General features: G+C 41.5%; 1 protein-coding gene across 1 annotated transcript in view; it reads right to left on the bottom strand.

Moving 5' to 3' along the window:
- Positions 1 to 23934, bottom strand: part of ankef1a (ankyrin repeat and EF-hand domain containing 1a) — a 78670-nt gene that overhangs the window by 44506 nt on the left and 10230 nt on the right. The window contains 6 exon segments of the mRNA XM_049590667.1: positions 10270 to 10418; positions 10716 to 10942; positions 13487 to 14309; positions 20157 to 20280; positions 20477 to 20626; positions 22239 to 22438. Of these exon segments, the coding sequence (XP_049446624.1) occupies positions 10270 to 10418; positions 10716 to 10942; positions 13487 to 14309; positions 20157 to 20280; positions 20477 to 20626; positions 22239 to 22438 (1673 nt within the window).

The raw sequence follows: 23934 nt of genomic DNA, 5'->3' as shown, positions 1-23934 counted from the left end.
TGATCAACGCTGCCTAGTTTAACAGTCTAACCACAGTTCATGAGCAGTGATGGACATGATTGACAACCTTGTCAAAGACCCCTCGCCTCTGATTGGTTGTGTTCATGATTCTTGCAAATAGAGTGCCCCTGACTCCTAAAACTAATGAGTTGGTATTTGAGTGGAGGTTGACTTCAAGATGGTTCCCTCATCTTGAAGTCAATGGGTTTTTGGTTAAATGTCAGATGTAAATAAGGTCTGTGCTTAACACAAGCTTATAGGACTTTTACATTTTGTTCTATGACACAACATACATCAGTAAAAATCACACTGACACATTTTAAGCTTTTATGTATTTTAAAAAGGGGGTTGCTAACAAGTGGCTAAAAAAGACTACAGAATGCCATCACACAAACACTGACGGCTTCACGGCCTTATTGTAAAGTCATGCTACCATGATGTAGGTCATTTGTAGCCTAACATTAGCTTCTTAATTCTAGGTATTGCATTCAGGCTTCAAAAATAATGAAGTGGTGTTCATTTATGAAGATTATCTTGCTGAACTAAATGTGTAAGTACCATAAAGGTTTGCTTGCCACAGAGCTTATTTTGTGCAATAACCTAAAATCAAATTGAAAAATCGCATAGGCTTTTTGACAAGAGTACCAGGGTGATGCTAACTTCTGCGTCAGCCTGCAGCAAAACAACATCCCTGAAAGCACCTCAGAGGTGATGAGTTTCACGAGACCATCACAACGGAGCAGCAATTAGGTGGAAAATTAGGGATGCACGATAACACCGGCACATCATCCGTATTGGCCAATATTGGCTTAATGAACTATCAGAATCTGCCAACATGCTTTTTCTTATTTTGCACAATGAATGAATATTAAATACTAGGGCTGCACGATATTGGAAAAAACTGACATTGCGATTTTTTTATTATTATTATTTTTGCAATATATATTGCGACATTAAAAAATAGAATTTGCACCAGATGACTTAAAGTAAGAAAATTAAAAAATAGTGGCGGGGCTTTTACTCACCACAACTGCAGAGGCTACCAGCTTCATCTGAAACAGACTACATTATAAAAGGGCCGTTATTTATTAATCCCTCTGTATCTTTATATTTTTACTTTTTATCCGCTCCTGTTTGCCTTGATAAAGTTAATGCATCGCGCCGTCATTTCAAACTTTCTGAATGTGTTTCAAATTAAAAGCCCCTTATAACCTCGGCTGAGAGAATCCCTCCATTTTCTAAATAGGCTTTTATTGTGAAACATTTGTAGGAACTTATTGTGGAGGATTCAGTGACTTGTATGTTTGTGTACGGTACCTCAAATGGAGCTCCTGCAACCTGCTGGGGCTTTTTAGGTGACCACAATAACATTTCAGCTGGCACATGAACAGACACAGTGACTGAAATAATAGTAAAAGTAATAAAAATAGGACAAGAATAACCCGATGACATCACACACGTCATGAAAGACGACCGGGGATAATTGCAGAGTGTGTATGGGGGGGTGGGGGGTTGGGGCTGCTGAGGGCTAAGAGAGGGCCGAGCGGAGCGGAGCAAAGAGCTTTCTTCAGGGCTGTTTTCTAAAGCAAAACAAAAGTTAACATGTTCTAAAAAAAGAGAAAACATGAATTCAGAAAGTGTGCGGTTGTATTTCTCTGTTAAGTAAGGAAAACAGGTGTAGGAATACTTCCTGTAAAACAGGTCTGCTGACACAGCTATGCATCGGTGTGGTATTAAAGGAGCTATATGTAAGAAATCTAAAGCAAATAGTCGTAAAATCATCCTAATATGTCACAGAGACTAAGGAATAATGTTCATATAACATACTGATCTCATCGACAACAATAGTACAGCCACAATATTCGCATTTAAAAAACATTTTTACAGTCCGCAAATCATGTTTATGTTTTGAATTTGTGTTTTGGCCTGTTGCGCCACCCACCACCATCTACCAGTCACGCAGTCAGTAGAGTCTCAGCATCAGTTACAGTTACGACTGAGCTACAGCAGCACGGCTAGCAGCATTAGCAGTGTCCCAGTACATAGCATTAGCAGCCGGGTCCTCCTCAGCTGTATCCCGTAGGGGGGGCGGACACGACTTGCGGCAGTATTTTGAATTTGAGTGCAGTAACCGTTTTGGCCACATTCTTACATACAGCGCCTTTAAAATTACGTTAGGATGAGGCCGATACAGATGAAAACAGAGTGTAACGAGTTGACAATTCTGATATCAGGCAAAAACAGCTGATTTAAAACACTGGAATTATGGCCATATTTTACATGTGTGTCTGCCTCATTGAAAGAATCCTGCATGTGAACGTAAATGTGATAAGTAATCGTTCAGGTTCAAAGCTATAAGTATGTAGAATACATCACAATGAAAAGCATGTACTTTGACTTGAGGGTGCATGCATTATTAACAGTGATTGGCTTGCTCATAAGTAACAGTGGATGGAGGTTTAACGGGCTAATCAGTTTCATATAGAGTGAATTTCTGCAGGTCTGTCAACATTGTCATCTGTCATTTATTGCAGGCCACTGCAAGAGCAGAAACAGGAAGTGGGCTTGATTGCCCCTGTGCTTTCCTCATTTATGATTTAAAAGAAAAGTGCAGTGTGTACAAAGCTCCATAATATGCCTGTGTGTAATTTATTCTGTTTGATGGACATTCTCTTGACCCCCAGAACTGCTGCTTGTAGCAATATTGAACTGTGAATATTCATGATAAATTTGTGCTACAACACCATTTGCTACTTCCACAGTCCTTATGACAAAACCAATAAATTATGTCAGATTATAGGAAAGGCAAAGTAAAGTTCTAACATATTATAATGTAACATAACACATCTGCTCTAATTTGCTTACAAGCTGCTGCCTTATAGTAATCAGATCTGTGTACAGGTTTAGGTTTCTTATGCTGAAGGAAAAGGCTGGAGAACACAGATAAAAACCAAGGTGGGAGATTACCTCCAGTCACATGTGAGTTAAGTTTTACTTTGACATAACTTAAAGGGACAGTTTGTAGGACTGAAGGGGATCCATAGGCAGGACTCAAATATTATATTCATAATTATGTTTTCATCATTGTATGTCATTACCTGAGACTAAGAATTGTTGTGCTTTGGTTAGCTAATAAGCCCAACATATCTACTGTATATAGGGAGTGGTTATATACTGTATGGTAGTTTGACATTACCTGAAAACTACAGAAGGAGGCCTTAGACCATAGTCTGGGTGAATACTCCATTCTGATTGGCTGAAGGGTGTTAAAAACAGATAATGGACACTTACAAAGTAGTAACAGTGAAATTGTCTGCTCACCGTTCTAAATTAATGTGCCAGCAGCCTGTATCTAATGTGAGTGAGGGAGACAGTCAGATCCTCTGTTTACAATTAATTTGCCACACTAAGAGTAGTGCTTTAGTGCCCCATCCTCTGAACACCAGAGGATGGAGACTGTAACACACCCTCTGAACTTAAGCAATCATTTCACATTCAGTTTGCTATTCAACTCGCTACTTCAGACTATGGCTGTAAGTAAGATTACACATGGTGTATCGTTTGTTCGTGAAAATCTTGACGTAGATCTGGGGACAATAACATAGCTGGATCGCTAGCTAGCTAGTCTTGTTGTTAAACATACTGCCAAATTTGTTTGCATAATGTTAGCTTTTTGGCTAATAGCTGGGCCAAAGGGTTCCATGAGCTTAACGGACTACTATATAAAAAATGTCTCCCGCTGCCAGGTCGTATCTACGGTTCGTTCTGTTTACTGAAGATGTAAATAATGTTTCCATTGCATAAGAACCTTATGGGGCAGTAATGATTGTTCCAGGTATTAGGGAAATCCTCAGGTGCTGTAAAAGGAAAAAAAGAATTATGACTTGTGAAAAACATTTTGATTGCAAAAAGCATAAAAACAAATGTTTACGTATGTAAACATGGTTTAATGAATGAAAGTGAACCTGTAACCATGTGACCACATTCTCGGATCAGAAGCATTATACCAAATTAATCACACCTGTGGGTGCTTGGCTCCCTACTAAGCCCCTTGCACCCACACACACTCTTCCTCTTTCTACCGACTGGGAAGGAAAGCAGGGCCAACCTTCACTGCCAAATGACAGTGATGGGTTAGGTTCACTTTCATTCATAAAACCGTGTTTACATGCGTAAACATTCGTTTTATTTCATTTCAGTGAACCTGTAACCATGTGACTACAGTATACCAAATCAGTCACGAGGAGAGCGAGGTGGCACCACTCAAAGACCAAAAAGGCCGGGTAGTTCAAGAGTCACGCAATAAGTAACAGAACACAATCAAGTTCAGTTGAAACATTTTATTGTAAACCATAGTGTTTTTGTTTTCTGTTTTGGATCTTTGTTGTTTTTAACCTCTGTGAGGCACTTTGTGTTACTGTCGTATGTAAAGTTGATTTGAGTTGATTTGATTTGAACAAAAAGTGTCTCCAGTCCAGTGTAACGGCAATAATCAGCACAGTCCAAATGGCAACAAAAACATCCTGGAGCATGAGCAAAACTGCTCAAGTACAAAAAAATTTAACTCAGGTATTCACAGCTACCCCAAGAACTGAAAAAGACACAGCGGATGAAGCCAGATTCAAAATCTGGTGAAAGTCAAAGAGGATGCCCATCCTGCTGCATCACACACATCCTCCAACAGAGTGCCCCGAAACAGCGCCCATGAGGTAGCCAATGCCCTTGTAGAGTGTGCACCAAGTCCTGAGGGGGGATCTATCCCAGCCTGCACATAAGCCAGGGCAATCAAGTCCACTATCCAATGGGCGAGGCGTTGTTTTGACACAGGCGCCGACCAGCGCGCTCTCTGGAGTGTGGGCGAGAACGCTCATTGCCCTGTGACTGCTGTGGTGGAACCCCCCATCCCGCTCTATCAGAGCTATGGGAGGGGTCGTGCTTAGCAAAACGAGGCCGCTGGAAGCTAACACGCCTCGACCGTCCAGGCTGGTGAATGGACTATGTACACTGCCAAACCTTCTGAGCCTCATCCGACGCAGCCTCTGCTGCCAGCCCAAACACCTCTCCAGGAGTTATCCTGGCATCCATGACTGCAGCCCGGTCTGAATCCAGTAAACCCGACTGACTCAGCCAAATATGCTGCCGAGTCATGGTCAGTTGCGCCAGGGAATTACCCAGGACCCTGGCCTGAGTGCTAGCACCCTGGATCACTGTATGCACTACCTCTGCCATTTCTGACAGAAGCTCAGCTGGGCTCTTGGATACCAGATCCCATATGAGCCCCTCCAGGAACACCATTAGGAGGACATTCGTGTTCGCCAGCCGAGAGGCCATGGCTGTAGACTGAAAAGCCTTTGCCACCAACCCATCCATGGTGCGGCACTTCTTATTCGGATGCTGAGCAACCCTGCTGCCCGTGGAGGAGGCCCCACCGAACATCAAAAAGGTTGGATCTACCCTGGCCACACCATCCAGACCATGCTCTGAAGCCCCACTGAAGACACTGAGAGCAGAGCGGGGGGCAGGAGCATCCCTTGGTCGTGCCCATATATATATATATATATATGTATATATATATATATATATATACATATATATATATATATATGTATATATATATATATATATGTATATATATATATATGTATATATATATATACAGTACAGGCCAAAAGTTTGGACACACCTTCTCATTCAATGCGTTTTCTTTTTTTTCATGACTATTTACATTGTAGATTCTCACTGAAGGCATCAAAACTATGAATGAACACATGTGGAGTTATGTACTTAACAAACATGTTTTACAACAAACATGAAAACATGTTTTATATTCTAGTTTCTTCAAAATAGCCACCCTTTGCTCTGATTACTGCTTTGCACACTCTTGGCATTCTCTCCATGAGCTTCAAGAGGTAGTCACCTGAAATGGTTTCCACTTCACAGGTGTGCCTTATCAGGGTTAATTAGTGGAATTTCTTGCTTTATCAATGGGGTTGGGACCATCAGTTGTGTTGTGCAGAAGTCAGGTTAATACAGCCGACAGCCCTATTGGACAACTGTTAAAATTCATATTATGGCAAGAACCAATCAGCTAACTAAAGAAAAACGAGTGGCCATCATTACTTTAAGAAATGAAGGTCAGTCAGTCTGGAAAATTGCAAAAACTTTAAATGTGTCCCCAAGTGGAGTCGCAAAAACCATCAAGCGCTACAACGAAACTGGCACACATGAGGACCGACCCAGGAAAGGAAGACCAAGAGTCACCTCTGCTTCTGAGGATAAGTTCATCCGAGTCACCAGCCTTAGAAATCACAAGTTAACAGCAGCTCAGATCAGAGACCAGATGAATGCCACACAGAGTTCTAGCAGCAGACCCATCTCTAGAACAACTGTTAAGAGGAGACTGCGCGAATCAGGCCTTCATGGTCAAATAGCTGCTAGGAAACCACTGCTAAGGAGAGACAACAAGCAGAAGAGATTTGTTTGGGCCAAGAAACACAAGGAATGGACATTAGACCAGTGGAAATCTGTGCTTTGGTCTGATGAGTCCAAATTTGAGATCTTTGGTTCCAACCGCGTGTCTTGGTGAGCCGCAGAAAAGGTGAACGGATGGATTCCACATGCCTGGTTCCCACTGTGAAGCATGGAGGAGGAGGTGTGATGGTGTGGGGGTGTTTTGCTGGTGACACTGTTGGGGATTTATTCAAAATTGAAGGCACACTGAACCAGCATGGCTACCACAGCATCCTGCAGCGAAATGCCATCCCATCCGGTTTGCGTTTAGTTGGACGATCATTTATTTTTCAACAGGACAATGACCCCAAACACACCTCCAGGCTGTGTAAGGGCTATTTGACCAAGAAGGAGAGTGATGGAGTGCTGCGGCAGATGACCTGGCCTCCACAGTCACTGGACCTGAACCCAATCGAGATGGTTTGGGGTGAGCTGGACCGCAGAGTGAAGGCAAAGGGGCCAACAAGTGCTAAACACCTCTGGGAACTCCTTCAAGACTGTTGGAAAACCATTTCAGGTGACTACCTCTTGAAGCTCATGGAGAGAATGCCAAGAGTGTGCAAAGCAGTAATCAGAGCAAAGGGTGGCTATTTTGAAGAAACTAGAATATAAAACATGTTTTCAGTTATTTCACCTTTTTTTGTTAAGTACATAACTCCACATGTCTTCATTCATGGTTTTGATGCCTTCAGTGAGAATCTACAATGTAAATAGTCATGAAAATAAAGAAAATGCATTGAATGAGAAAGTGTGTCCAAACTTTTGGCCTGTACTGTATATATGTATATATTGTTCAGTAGGTTCTAGCAAGATTACTGCACTTGCAAAACAAATTTTCTTTATTTTGTATAGTGTCGGATCAACCAGATCTGTGTGAGGGCCATTCAACTGGAAACGATGGGACTGTGTGGAAGCGTATACAACCGGTGATTACGCACTGAGAGAGCGCAGTCACAGAACATCTTGACACATGCACATATGCACGCTGTAATACTGATGACCATTTGACCGTGTTCACGTGTCTGATAGATCGTGTCATGCTGAAACACATTTGTGACTGTACGGTGGCAGAGGCGCGTCGGTGTGGAGCGGTGCATGGTTGCCAACACGACTCCGCCATGCGCGATACAGAGAGCAGAGGAGAATTGTAACCATGTGCAGAAACGCATTTGGTTAGTCTTAAATATGAAAAGCTGTAAAATGTCACTAAACTAACAAATTTTGTTAGTTTTAAATATGAGGAATTTTTATATTGTCACTTCAATGAGGCTGTCAGTCAGTTAGTGAGAGATCACAGGCTGAAATTGGCATTTCATCCTCACATGCAGCCGCAACGATGGTCAAGCTGCACATAGCCTGCAGAGTGTAACTGAAAAGGAGTGAACTACTTTCACTAATGCAACATAATGTGGTCCTGTTTATCTTGGAAGGTGAAAGAGTTCAAACACATAATTAGCATTACCATGAACCTTTTCATTCCATCTGAATAGGTTTCCCACTCACTCAGATCATCACACTAAGTGGGCTATACGAACTTCTGATGCAAACATTCACACATCGTCACTGTCGATGTCTGAACTACCACATAAAAGTGACATTTTACAATTCTTCACAGTATAAACCAAAAAAAATGATTTTCTCTCTTAACAAATTATTGTTAAGAGATCTGAAAAATATTTTCAGATAGGCGAGACCTGGGCCAATTGTAGCACCATTTTAGGTTTTCCTTAATAACTAATGCATTTATAACACTAATGCTGCAGCAGATAAAGGTGGTCATTCTATTAACTTAAATACTGCTGGGTGGCTTATTGTAACCTGCAATAATATAACAAACAAATAAATAAACAAATAAACAAATTTATATCATTGCACAAAAGTACTGTAACTAGTAGGCCAAACTAAATCTTTAAGATAAAAGTAGTGCATCGAACCAAATAGCAAAAAATGCTCACTCTTTAGGCTACTTAGGTGAAAATGATACTGATACATATTTTTTTTAAGTCTTGGCCTACTTTGACTATTTAAAAATTATTTCTGGTGTTTCTACATCTTTTTATTCTGTTTTAAGATTACAAGCTATCGTTTGCTCCTAAAACATAACATTCCTGCCAGTAAGTAGTATCACCATTTCATTTCTTATCATATGAATTAGGCCTACTTTATTCGTGGTTCTGATAATGTCACTCATAATAACAACCCTGCCCTGTTCACATGTGCATGCTCATGGCTGGATAGGAAAACCCATAGTTGACTGAGCTAGTTGATAACCACCTTCATGATACCAGTAATCAAGACAAACAATGTTAGGGTTAGTGAAGCCAGATAACCAAAAGGTATCCTAGGGATGTTGAACCTGCTTTGTAGTGCACAGGCCTGTTTCAGAAAGCAGGTTTTACAAACTCTGAGTCTAACCCTCAACTCTGAGATGACAAGCCCTGAGATGGAAAACTTGGAGTTTTCGGTTGCAGAAGAACTGGGGGGTATTCCAGAAAGCGGGTTTAGTGAAAACTCTGAGTATGTTAACCCTGAAATGAGGGAAATGCTGGGTTTTCAGTTCCAGAAAGAGAGTCAAACTCTGAGTCAATCACCATGGCAACTGACTCTGTGAATCTAACCTGCTCGCTGGCAGGTTTTCTGTAAGAAACCCTGAGTTCACCCTGTCTCCTCCGTACTGCCGAGCCTTGGGTATGATCGTTTTTAAAGGATTCAAATTTCAAATAAGTCATCAACCATCTATATGTGCTTAAAATAGCTGCTGAAATTAGCAAGTATTCTTTTTTAATATTTTTTGGGGGGGAATTTTGCCTTAAATTGACAGGACAGTTAAGCGTGAAAGGAGGAGAGAAACAAAGGGTGTAACATGCAGCAAGGTGCCACAGGCCGGAGTCGAACCCAGACCACTGCGGCAAAAGCCATATATATGGGATGCCTGCTTTATCCACTGAGCCACCAACATCCTGTCAAAGAGGATTCTGCTTGCTAAATTTCACATGCCGCCTCTCTCTCTCCTTGGCAGCTTTAGCAGCGTTACTTTTTTTATGAAATATATGTATATAGATATTCGCTGTCGGCATTCATGAGCACCTGCAATTCCACAGGTGTAAAATAAGTTGATCGCTTTTTCTCTCCGGTTGGTCCAGAGTAACAAACTTATATCCAACCACAATCCTGATTCTGACATAGCCTACAACAAAATTCCACTAATTAATGCGCTTCAGTAATTGCTTTGATGCGGACTGAACCAATAAGAAAATGAAAGTGTGTAGCTAGCAGCACTCAAAGTTTGTTAAAGAAACCTGCCAGCAAGCAGGTTAGGTTGACAGAATCAGTTACCACAGCCTCTTCCTCATCTCAGGGTTAACTCAGAGTTTTCACAAAACCCGCTCTCTGAAACAGGGCACAGGCCTAAGGGCAAACCCATACACCACAGCGAGAGAAACAATACAGCAGCTGATTTTTCTGCTAGCCTATCTGAGTTCAATAAATGAGAGCAATCAAAAAAAAAACCCTGCTGTACATGCAGAAAATTACCTTTTCAAGTTGACTCCAGAGAAAAGAAAAGCTTCATTTCCATAGTTACTGCCCCACCCCCTTTTTATTATTAGTAATGAGCCTGAATTGGTTTTGTGGACAGCGAATAAAGAGCAGAGTGAAATTTTCCATTTCACATATACAAAGAAAATGAGAAAGATTGAAGCCACAGGATTTTTATTGTAGCAGGCTTGTAAAAAGATTTTAATGGAGTTACATGGTTACCTTTGGCTTAGCAGGTTTAGGCTTTTGATCTTTGCCCCCCTTTCCCTTCGCTGTCTCCTTTGGTTTAGGCAGAGAATCCATTTTGTCTTTGACCAAGTCGATTATTCTGGAGTCTGCAAAAGCTCTGGCAATGTCCAGGCAGTTTTGTTCTGAAACGAAAAACAAAACATGGTCAGTCAAGTAAGTTCAAGTAACAGAGGGATAGCTTGCCACAAGGTTGAATACCTTTTATGAATTGATTGTGCCTTTCAACCAAATCAGTGGCTCCCATTTTCTGTGTTGTTTCCTCAAATGTTATGTTGTATGTTTTTATTATGTTATTCAGTTATATTTTCATATGTTTACTTTAATCTGTCACTAGTATACATTGACAGTATTCCAGATAAAATTGATTTCAGCATTAGTATTTTAAAAGAACTTTGCAAAATTTCAGATTACAGTCAAACCTTTCTTGTTCTCTGCATTGACACTGGCGCCTGCCTTGATGAGGAAGTCCACACAAGAGGGTTGAGAGCTCTCGATGGCCCTCATGAGGGGTGTGCCTCCACTGAGGGCCCGTGCGTCTATGTTGGCCCCGGCCTCCACCAGAAGCTCTATAAGTTCCACTTGGCCAGCATGAGCCGCATGGTGGAGGGGGGTCCAGAAGAATTGGTCACAAGCATTCACATCCGCCCTGTTAGGAATACACGTGTTATCAGTAGGGCATGGGCCTTGTTACACACTGAATATAAATCTGATCTGGGAGTCTAAATAGCCTATACTTGTACCATGCAATCAAAAACAAACTTTTCATATAAAAAGAAACACATTTTATAGTGTAACTAAAACACTTAACTAGTGAAGCACAGGTTGGCCTTTATTGTGAAGCAGTTGCAATGTTTTGTCAGGTGTTTTTGTGAGGTTAGCACTGACAGTGATCTTTTCTTAAAAATGTAGTCTACAAAATTGGACATTGTCATTTTCTGCATAGTTTTATTTGGTTGCAGTGCAAACAGATACACCAGTTTTTATTTTGTCTTTAGTGACATAGTAGCTGCTCAGTGAGTGCTGCCTGCAGAATTCTGGGACCTGTAGTATCAAACCACACTTGCTGATACCACCCCTTACCACATGTCACCAAATCAACAAAGGTGTGATGAATTATAACTTTAAACCTGCAATATCTGTTTCTTAGGCCACTTAGAGGCAACAGAACCAAGTTGTAGACAACACTGACATATCAACAAGCTATAATCTTCTACAATTTACACTACCAGCAGTCACTCATTTGGAGTTGTGTTTTTGGCCACCCGGCAAATTTAACTCCAATATTTTATATCTCTTTTAACTCTGTTTTTGGTCTCTACCAACTCCTGTGGGAATGCTTCACTGTGCTTAGATGCTAGTCTCCAACTGTATCTGTCTGCTGCTGAGCAGGTAGTGCAGACAAGTCACAACAGCCAAATGCTGTGGCAGAAAATGACATGCCGAGTGAAGCTGCAGGTTCAAAAGATCATTCTTTATAGGTTCATCACTATAAGCGACCTCCTTCAAAATATCACATTGTTTTCAGCTGTCATGTGGTACGTTGAATGCGCTTACTTTGTACATGAACACTAATGTTTCACTATTTCTGAATATGACAATATTCTATATTTGATGCAGGTCATGTAAGCAATATATTCTGTCTGGATATTCCAAGTTAGGCCTTCTCATGGATGAACAACTTTTTAATTAAGACATGGGGGATATGATATAATATTTTGGTTATAGGAGCATTTGTGTATGTATACATGTATACAGTGCATTCAGAATCTGTGTCTCACTTGGGGTTTTTGCTGCAGCTTGTGACACACAGCCTCTTGGCTTTTTAAAGCAGGCTCTGTGCATTATCATGGACACCCTGTACACAAACCAACTTGCCAAGAGTTTGCAAGGCTGGGGTAGAGATGCACACCCAAAAAAAGGCTTCATTTCTGATCAGATGGAGAAACACCCCTATCTTAAACATTGTGAAAGACTTGGATATCAACAGGTTTTTGGATATGCATAAATATCGCAATACCCCCTTCCACTTTTCTATATTTCATGGATGAGGTAAACTGGAATAGTGGAATATAGATTTTCATTAGTCATGTAAACAGCTTAGTAGGAATATTGCCGTCTTTTAGTAAAGACAAAAAACTTGAATATTTTGTGCATGTAAACATAGTCACTGTTACTATTAAAATATGGATTATAGTGGCTTTAAATTAGAATTACTGTTTATCTATTTTACCTAACTATGATAAATAATCTTTCACCCATTCATTACAACTGGGATAAATCATGTCCGCCATGTGGTTGTGTCCTTCTATGCACCCGTCGAGTTTCTCTTCTCTTCTGCTTCACACACACACCTTACCCCCGGCAGCACATAAGACCTATACAATAAGCACAGTTTCAAGGTGGACACCCAAGATGAGTGTCACCAATTCCATATCTGACCAAATGTCTCCCCTTCTGCTCCTGAGATATGGTGCCAGGAAAGTGTTTTATGCAGATTATGATGTCTCAGTGAAGCTGACCTTTGACTGTTTGGATATAAAATAACATCACATCATCATTTTATCCTGACATTTGTGTGAAGTTTTGTCAGAATTAGCACACGAATTCTTATGGTATGGCCAAAAACATATTTTATGAGGTCACACTGACCTTGACCTTTGACCACAAAACTCTGTGAGTTTATTCTTCACTCCAAGTGGACGTTTGTGCCAAATTTGAAATATCTTGTGCTTGAGATTAGTGATGGCCTCATGAAGCCTCATGAAGCATTTTCTTTATTTTCTGAGCCCACTAGTTGGCGTTTTTTATTCAACAAAAGGTTTAAAACACACTGAATTGCCATTCTTTGGGCTTCTCTTTTTAAACCAAGAGCACCATCTAGTGGGCTCAGAAAATGAAGAAGATGCTTCATGAGGCTTCATGAGGCAATCACTATTTGAGATATTGCCTTCACAAGAATGAGATGAATGCAAGGCCACAGCAATCTTTACCTTTGACCACTGACCATCAAAATCTAAACAGTTCATCCCTTGAGTCCAAGTGAACGTTTGTGCCAAATTTGAAGAAATTCTCTCAAGACATTCATGTTTCACAAATAGGACTAAAAAGCATTTGTGTATTGCTGGAGGTGGTGAAATCTTTGTTTCCAAAGTCTAAAATACAAAAGAAAAGCAAAGATGATCTGACTCACCCCTTACTGAGGAGGTACTGAGCCACTTCATAGTTGCCACTGGAGCAGGCCACCATCAGCGGGGTCTTGTAAAACTGGTCTTGAACATCCACAGGAACCCCCTGACTGAGAGCGAGGTCCAGAGACTCCAGGTCTCCACTTTTCACACAGTAGTTGATATTGACATAGACCTTCTGTGGCTGCTCTACATACCATCCTGAATCATTCATTATAGGATGTTCTGGTGGGTGATCACGGTCAAATCGGCTGATGTCTGAGCGGTTGTAATATGTCTCAATCATGAAATGGGGTGGGCCCCCGTCTGGTCGCCGGGGCATTAGCTCCTGAGGGAGGGTACAAATGGGCATGGGGAGGACAAATTTACCCTTCTTCTTACCTCCTTTTCCTCCCTTTTCTCCTTTTTTCTTTTTAGGCATGTACGAGGAGAGAAGGAATGGTTTCTTGATGTACTTGACACCTTTGATGAAATCACTGATGTTGATACACTCCTCTTTTCCCTTATCATGGGCTGAGATGACTGTCTGGAGCTGGTCTAGTTCAACAGGAGCTTTTAGTTCTTCTAACACTGAAATAAACATCTCAGTGGAAACTGTGTCTGATTTGTTCCCAAAGGCTTGCCGTAATTCAGCCTCGTACTCATGAGACCAGTCGTGGAGGGTCAGGCTCCAAGGATCTGACATGAGGGTGACACTGCCGGATTTGTTGCCTTTTCCCTGTTGCCGCTCTGCTTTCCTAAGCTCCTTGGCTGCTGCTTTGTGACCAGCGTCTTTGGCAATCTGACGTGGCAGCAAACCTTCCTGGCTCCTCAGTTTGGGGTTACAACCTGAACACAGAGCATAGTTTTAGGAAAAACATAAATACATGGTAGAATAACCTTATTTAATTTGGGACTGTATTTGAAGCTGCATGTTCTACTACTTTCTTTATTATGTCAAATACTAAGCAAGAAGAAAATGTAATTTCCTAGCTCTGCATGTATCACAAAAGAGATATAATCCTTTAACATACTACAAAAAGAGGCCAACAGGGAGTTTATTCTGACCCTGTGACAGTATTAGGAGTAGTTACAACAGAGTAAGGTCGAGATTGTGATTTTTTTGATAAATATTTTATATATCATATATAATGGGGGTTTTTTTGTACATCCACACTACTTATGTACAAATGTTTGCATCAAAACAAGACTGTTCATTATTCACAATGCATTTCAGGGAGGTAAATATGATTAAAATTGTCACAAAACCTTTTTATCCAAAAATGAAATGAACAGAGCAGCAAAATAAAATTGTACCTAAAATATAAGTTTACTAAAAATAAATATGCCATCACAGAATGCAACCACATGAAGACAGTGTTTAGTGGACACATATCTTTGGCCAAACACAACTGCATTGGTTATTTCAGTCTGTATTTGGTAGGAGTGGCTACAGAAACCTGGTGCCAATAAAGCACCAGTTTCTATACAACAGGTACTTACTGGACCAAATCATAATGCAAATTTTAGTGCCTCATTTGGGTGCAATACTGAAGAAACTTTTGTCCATTTAAACCTACTAAAAATTATGAAGTTCATCACTCTGTTTTTTTCAAAAACTGTGAAACTTCTTAAACCTATCTCCTCTCACAATTTTTGCTCAATTGACACCAAACTTGCTACAGAGCATCTTCAGACTGTCCTACAAAAACTATGTTTCTCAGATTTTTGATTTATCAAAAATTGAGCATGCAGTGCATCAAAATATTTGACTGTAAACGGTACTGTAAACATATACATGCAAATTCTTGCTAAATAAATCTTCAATGTTCATGAAAAAAATGACAAAATTCTAGAGTCATGGTAGATGATGTGTGGAAAATTTCAGAATTCTATCTCAAAAACTGAATTTTTGACAGCATTTTGAATTTTGCTATAATGTGAACAATTGGAGTCAATGTAAAAATGGCAATTTTACACATCAGTTTTTCACTTATGGAGCAAATCAATCATTGTTACAAACAAATTACCAACATTTCCATGCTGTCTAGATCCAATATGTGTATTTTCAGATTTTTGTCTTAATAACTGAATTTTTGACAGTGGTTTCAAATATGCCTTTCCATGCACAGATGGCTGCTTTCCTACACAACAGTGAATGGCTTACTCACTTTGTGAAGCCACTGTTGACTTGCTACTTGCCAGTTAGCTCAGAGCGGTAGATGACTGTCTTAGGTTCCAGAGGTTGTGGGTTTGTGCCTCAACTGGTGCAGAATCCACATTGTAATGTAAACATCTTCTTGTGCTCCAGCTTATTGCTTAAAATTGCCTGAGCATGACTGATCACTGTGCAGCATCTTCTTTTTTGGGGGCATTTTGGCCTTTAATGGATAGAACAGACAAGTGTGAAAGTGGAGGAGAGAGAGAGGGAGGGAGGGACATACAACAAAGGGCCAGAGGCTGGAGTCGAACCCGGGCCACTGCGGCAACAGCCTTGTACATGGGAAGTCCGCTCTACCACTAAGCCACCGACAGCCCACTGTGCAGCATCTTCAAATCTTTTTTCTGTTAGAAAATCTGCCTTCATGAAAATAAACCAAACTTTGCAGGTCCAGTGTCAATACTTAGGTAAACATCAGTTTTTCACTTATGAAGCAAATCAATCATTGTTAAAATAATTTACCAACATCTCCATGCTGTCTAGATGCAATATGTGTATTTCCAGATTTTTGTTTTGATAACTGAATTTTTGACAGTGGTTTGAAATCTGCTTTTCCATGCATGGACAGCTGCTAAACCTGCACGTCTGGCTTGGTCAATTTGTGAAGCTACACACGAATTGTCACTGACTAATTAGCTCAGTGAGATAGAAATTGATCCTTAGTCTCAGAGGTTGTGAGTTCAAGCCTCAGCTGATGCAAAAGGCAGATTGTGTTGCTAAATTCCAAAATGTCTTCCAATTCTTCTGCTTGTTGCTCAGAATTGTGAGGCAGGCGGAGGGAGTCTGGATACCCAAGGAAGAGAATTCCACCAAGCTGGAGCAGTTCAGAACCATCTCGCTTCTCAGCGTCGAAGGGAAGCTCTTCTTCAGCATTCTATCCAGAAGGTGAACAGACTTCCTCCTCAAGAACAACTATATTGACACATCTGTCCAGAAAGGAGGTATCCCGGGTGTACCAGGATGTCTAGAACACACCGGAGTAGTGACCCAGCTGATTAGGGAGGCACGGGAGGGGAAAGGAGACCTTGTTGTGCTTTGGCTTGACCTCGCCAATGCATACGGCTCCATACCCCACAAGCTGGTTGAGACTACCCTGGACCGACACCATGTACCCAGGAAGATCAAGGACCTAATCTTGAATTACTACGGGAACTTCAGGCTCAGGGTCACATACAGCAGCAATCCAAATTACCATCAAGGAGCTTGAAACGTGGCTGTCGGCGGTAGACAAGTCTGGCTTACCCGGGAGATTTAAGATGTGGATTTACCAGCATGGCGTTCTACCCTGGGTTCTCTGGCCTTTGTTAGTGTATGAGGTGGCCCTGTCAACAGTAGAAACCCTGGAGAAGAAGATCAGCAGCTACCTCCGCAGGTGGCTGGGTTTGCCTCGCAGCCTCTGCGGCGCAGCACTGTATGGGAAGACCAACAAACTCCAGCTCCCAATCAGCAGCCTTGACGAGGAGTTCAGAGTCTCTCGGACGAGAGAGGCTATGCTCTATCGGGATTCTAAGGACTCAAGAGTTGCATCAGCGGGCATCATGGTGCGTACAGGCAGGAAGTGGAGAGCCCAGGAAGGCCTGGAGGTAGCCGAGTCTCGGCTGAGACACAGGGCTTTAGTGGGCACAGTGGCAACGGGGCGTGCAGGGTTCGGTGCTTTTCCTCAGCCCCTCTGTGAGAAGGCACATGGGCAGGGCAAACGTCAGCTAGTCCTGAAAGAGGTGCGGGCAGGAGTCGAGGAGGAGTGGACCAGCAGGATGGTGGGCATGCAGAAGCAGGGAGCATGGACAAGATGGGAGGGAGCGCTGGACAGGAAGGTGACCTAGGCCGAGCTCTGGCAAGCAGAACCCCAGCGCATCAAGTTCATCATCACAGCTGCGTATGATGTCCTACCTAGCCCAGCTAATCTCCATCTCTGGGGCATGGCCGACTCTCCAGCTTGTGCTCTGTGCTCTGGGAGAGGTTCACTTGAGCACATCCTCAGCAGCTGCCCGAAAGCACTGAGGGAGGGTCGCTATCGCTGGCGGCACGACCAAGTGCTGAAGGCAGCTCCTGAAGCCATCTCCAGAGCCGTAGCCCACAACAACACCAATAAGCACCAGCAAGGCAAGAGGAACATCATCTTTGTCAGGGCTGGAGAGCAGCCTCAGTCACAACCCAAACCAGCAGCCAGCCTACTCACCTCAGTGTCTGACTGGGAGCTGAGAGTAGACTTGGGCAAGCAACTCAAGTTCCTGGACCACGTCACAACAACATCCCTGAGGCCAGACATCGTGCTTTCCTCTGTCTCTGCAAGGCAAGTTCTAATGATAGAACTGACAGTTCCATGGGAGGACCGCATCGAGGAGGCGAATGAGCGAAAGCGGTCTGGGTACCAGGAGCTGGTGGAGCAATGCCAAGGAAGAGGCTGGAAGGCACGCTGTGAGCCCATAGAAGTGGGGTGCCGAGGCTTTGCTGGCCGCTCACTGTGCAAAGTTTTCACACTGCTTGGCATCACAGGGGCTGTGAAGAGGAAAGCCATAAAGAACATCATGGAGGCTGCAGAGAGAGCCTCCAGATGGCTTTGGATCAGAAGGAGCGATCAGTGGAACTACGCTGCTGGGACACAAGCCAGGGCCTGATCAACCCTGGCTGGGTCACCTGAGTGAGGGCGTCTGATGTTGAAAGACCCGAAACGCCCAGTGATCTCAGGAACATCACTGAGGATGTGTCCCAGAGCATCCTAGGATGTATCTTTCATTCATTGCCTAAAAATGCCCGGACCCGACCCATCGCTGCACAGCAGCTCTAATTATTTCTAATCTTCACTCAGTATTATGATGTGAAGAATATGATTTATTTTATTGACAGTTTAGATTTGTTATCAGTAAGGTATTAAGTTTATATTGTGACTTTGCTGTTTTACTCTTACTGTTGCTGCTCTAGAAACAACATTTAGTTATCAAATATTCAGTTTTAATCCTATTCTGAATTTATTCTTTTTTTAAATTATTCCACACACTGGGGTGTTGGTAGCGTAGTGGATAGTGCCGGCGCCCCATGTACAGAGGTGATGCCTCACTGCAGTGCTTGCAGGTTCGACTCCAGCTTGCAACCCTTTGCTACATGTCAACCCCCCACTCTCTTCTCCCATTTCACTCCATCCTGTTCATTAAAAGGCAAAAAGCCCCAAAAATAATCTTTAAAATAATTCCACATAAATCATTTTCTGTATTAGATCTCTGAGAATCTCTTTCACATTGCAGCAAAAATTGGTATTGTACTTGGAATATCCCCAGTTATTGATTGAGCATTGATTCTGGAAATCAGTGGCAATATCCAGCCTTAGTAGCAAGTGTGTAGCTCAAAGAGGGAGAGAGAGCGACACATGACACAAGACAGTGAAGAATTTGCAACCAAAGCAGACAGTATAAAGTTAAAGTATAAAGTTAAACCCAGAAGTGCAGTGAGTGTACAGTTTAGACTATTAATCAGTAAATAAATGCTACAACTCCTCAACACCCAAGCCAAGCTCCCGTGTTTTGCTTGCTGATTAAAGTGAGGGAAGTTATTCACAAAGTTAGCGAGCAAAGTTAGCCTCACATTGAAAACTGACCAGGGTTATTTAAGGTGGACTGTTAAGGTGGATCAGCTATTCTCATTGCAGGGACATAAGCCACTCCTAAAAAAATAATGATGAAATGTCTGGCTGCTGAGTCTCTCCTGGTGTAAGGAGACAATTACCAACCCCAATTATTTTTGCTATTATTGTTAATGTAACTGTTATTTAGTGTTAAATTATTCTAGATGGTTTGGCTTTATTCATTTTATTATTCGTACTAATAAGTATCCTTTAAACTGTTAAGAGTTAATGTATTGTTTTATTTTAAGTTTTAATTTGCCTTTGCAATGAAAACAAAGCTCGGGCACTGTTTCGGCACCAGAATGTTTTAAAAGTCTCATTTTGGCACTGGTATTGAAAAAAACCCAACAATACCCAACCCTAGGTTTTTTTGGAGTTAGGTGGATACAGTGACGCGCATTACAGCATTTGTGATATGGATGTTTGAGTTGACGCTGGACAAGGACAGGGATTCAGTGAAGTAACATTGGCGATGTTGTTTTTCGTGGTCTTCATGCATTCATCATACTGCAGTTCGCACAAGTTAGTTGTGTTGTTTTGTGGCACAGACACAATTTTTATGCACTCTTTGCATATAATTCGTTATTGCTAAACATCACTTGCCCTAAATCCGGAACACTTCCAAACAAAGGAAGTATTTCACACTTGTCAAAAGTGGCAGCTGGCTGTCAGTTTAGAAAGCACATGATTTGATTCACATTCTAAATGTCAATATTGCAGTCGATCATGTGTATTTCATTGTAGGAGGCCAAAATTGTTATTGAGATGAATATTCAATTAATTGTGTGGCCCTACCGCAGAGCTCTCTTTGCCTTATCTTTGAAAACCAAAGACCTATTACACTGTTTCACAGCACCTCTCTGTGCCAGGAACTTGCAGCAGTTAGCATCTCCCGTGGCTGCAGCGTAGTGTAGAGCTGTGCAGTCCTCTAGGTTGATCACACCCATGTCTGCTGAGTGTGCAGACAACACCTGAATCACCTGGAAGGTACAGAACAACACAGAGCAAACACACAAAATCTTAAAAATCTAACATCCCACTTTTACTGATAGTAACCACAGTAATTTGAGTTAGGGCCTGAGTGAGCAATTTAAAAAAAAAAAAAAACAACTAATGCAGGGGCCAATAACAGCCACTTCCACTTTGATTTCATAGGTTGGATGAGCAAGATGCTACCTCAAAGAAGCCCCCCATGGCAGCATAGTGTACTGCAGTGAGACGTTTTCTGTCCAGAGCGTTGGGGTTTCCTCCTTTCCTGAGAATGGCTTTAACGAGCTGCAGGGAGCCAGCCCTGGCTGCCTCCATCAATGCTGTGACATTGGTTTTCTGATAAGAGAGAGGAGAAGAGTCAGTCTTACATTAAACAGAAAGCATGAAGAACATCTTGGCTGGAAATATTTCAGCATCACCAAGCATGAGCTCAGTTCCCACATACTAAATGCCACTGCCTCAAGGTGTGTTTACATGTACCCTCATATTCCATTAAAAACCAGAATAAAAATGCCTTATATAACCACCTCAGTCAGAGGAGACTGGTCTGATCGCAAGAAATTTTCAATTAAGTTGAGGGGGATGGTGTAATCCATTTAATAGAGAAATATTAGCAGGATAATAAAAAAATTTCTGCACGTTCCCCCCAAGTGAGGGTAATATTAGGTTACCTAGGGGAGGCATGCGCTGCATATGACAGATTGGACTCTGCTCATGCTACTTTCTCTGCTCTGATATATAAATGTATTCTTTGATAACAATCTTCTGGTGCTACTGCATTATAATGAATCCCAATGAGTTTTACAAGTCCTGCCCTACTGGACAGTGACTGGCTAGTACTCATCACGTCAACGTATCAAGGTTGGAAATGGTTATGGTTAGGAAAAGAGGTTATGGTAAGGGCTACTATTAGCCAATCACAGCACAGTTGGTGGGACTTGCAAAGATTGATTGATTGATTGATTTTATTTATTTAAGTGTCGTGCACCGTGGTGGCCCATATGGGCTTACAAGACACTAGAACAACAGCCTGGATGGCCACATGACAGATCAATAACAAGAAGTCCACAAAAGGAAAGCAAACCTTTCAGAACAGCCAAATTCCATAACCGAAACATCTTATTATGTTGGGTACATTCTCTGTCTTAAGTGCCAAGCATTTTCTATAAATCTTGCCAAGGCAAAAGTCTCCTCATCAAAAAGCCAACACAACATCTCACCTTCGGACAACCAAAATAAACTCCTTTCCACTGAATTTTTTCAAACAGATAGTTTCTTAAATCACAGCATAAAAGGCAAAGAAACAGATAATGATATTCATCTTCAACAACATCAAGATCACAAAGAACACATATACGCGGCTCCTCCAGGATACCTTTATATCTGCTTACTTCAATAGCCAGAGGAAGGGTACCAGTTCTCAACTGGGCACAACTGCAAAGAAAAGCAGTGGGATCCATAATACAAATTGCTACCAGTAGCATTAACCTGCATTTGAGACATTTAGGGAACATGGGTAAATTGTTTCTACCGATAGTCTGCATGTGAGGTGTTTAGAGGATATCTGTAATTTGTAGCAGAAAATAAAATGGGTTTTACTTTCATTAGTTACTGCTAAAGTGTGCTAAAAGGCAGAGCCACTTCTTCTCCTTCTATACTTCACATATTGAATTAATCGAATTTTCTCAATAATGTAACAAAAAAAAAAAAAAAAAAAAAAAAGGCTATTCTTATTCTGGCAGATCACTTCAAAGCAGGTTTAACCAATTTGCCCAATTCAAAAAAGTTCTGATGAAATCCTTTGGAGCATGTAAACGTACACCTTATTAGCTCATTTTATTTAGCGTCCATGTAAACAGTTCATTTGGAATCTCTAATTAGAATGATTTTATTCAGATTGAAAAAATATTGCTAATGTGACTGCTAATCCCCATTTTCAGTTTTTTACCTGATCTATTGCATTGGGGTCAGCCCCTCCATTTAACATGATGAGACACATTGGGGTACACTCCTGGGCTCTTTCACACATCAGCTGGAAAACATGAGTCCCCTGCGCTGACACATTGTTGACGTCTGCCTGGCACTTCAGTGCTACCTGCAGGCAGCGAGAGTGGCGCTTGGTGGGGTAGATACAGTAGAACAGCACACCTATAAAGAGAGACAGATAGAGAGATAAAGACAAATCATTTTTGGCAGGGGTGCCCTGGTAGCAAATTCACCATATGACTGCAAAGTCTCAGTTTCAGTTCTAAACAGACACCTGTGTTGTTGGTCATACTTATACACACTACGTCTGTGTGTGTGTGTGTGTGTGTGTGTGTGTGTGTGTGTATGTACATGTGCATTGAAGCTAACTAATGCCTAGCAGCACAGATGGCCCAGCTGCTAAGGATGGGACCCACCCAGAATGGCTGACACAGGGTAGGACAGTCCTGATCATGAAAGACCCCCAGAAGGGAACCATCCCATCCAATTACAGACCGATAACCAGAGTTGGGTATAATGCGTCACAAAGTAACACTATGTCACATTACATGATTGTGGAGTCATAAAATCATGCCGTGACTTGGCCGACAGACATGACACACTACACGATGGTACTCACCAATTACCCCCGGTCGTCTTTCACGACGTGTGTGATGTCATCGTGTTATTCTTGTCTTATTTTTATTACTTTTACTATTATTTGAGTCACTGTGTCTGTTCATGTGCCAGCCGAAATATTGCTGTAGTCACCTAAAAAGCGCCAGCAGATGGCAGGAGCTACATTTGAAGTACCGTACCCAAACATTCAAGCTACTGTATCCTCCACAACAAGTTCCTACAAAAAATAAAAGCCTATTTAGAAAATGGAGGGATTCTCTCAGCCGTGGTTATAAGAGGCTTTTAATTTGAAAAAAAATCAGGAAGTGCTGAGTTTGAAATGACGGTATATGTTATAGATATGTTAACTTTATAAAGACAATGGGAGCTGATAAAAAGTAAAAATATAAAAACACAGAGAGATAGAGAGCTGTTAATAATCAATAAAATACTGGGCCCAACTGTGTCAATAACTTCTTTAAGAAATTTGGTTGGAATAAAATCAAGACTGCGCGTAGTTGGCTTCATGTGTAAGATGGTTTTGGTTAAAAGGGACAGTGACACAGGTTCAAAATGGCTAAAATAATTAAAAATGTCTCTGCTAGCATTAAAAGCATGATTTGGTGGGGTGATTTGTTGACTAATATTCTCAACTTTCTTGTTAAAAATTTTTTAAACTTCTCACAGAGCTCTTGAGAAGCATCAGTAAAATAACTATGGGTAGGGGACCTAACTGAGTCTAAAACCTTGAATAAAATCCTGGGGTTAGAATGATTAGATAAAATAAGATTAGAAAAGAATAAGGCTCTTGCCTCTTTAACTGCCTTTTGGTAATTATGCACAGCATCTTTCCAAATGCCATAAAAAACCATAAACCCGTTTTCTTCCATTTTTGCTCTTTTCTTCTGCATTCTCCCTTTAATTCTTGAGTTAGATCATTCAACCAGGGTTGTGATTCTCTCCTTGATTTTTTTTTGTCTTTATACAGGGCGACAGAGTCCAGGACAGTCTGGCATGAATGATTAAAAAGGGAGACCAGCTCCTCTGTGGTAAAATGAGAG

Source organism: Epinephelus fuscoguttatus, linkage group LG11 (assembly GCF_011397635.1).
Source record: "Epinephelus fuscoguttatus linkage group LG11, E.fuscoguttatus.final_Chr_v1".
Lineage (NCBI taxonomy): Eukaryota > Metazoa > Chordata > Actinopteri > Perciformes > Serranidae > Epinephelus > Epinephelus fuscoguttatus.
The sequence above is the reverse complement of the archived record's forward strand: the minus strand, read 5'-3'. Positions and strand labels throughout refer to the sequence as shown.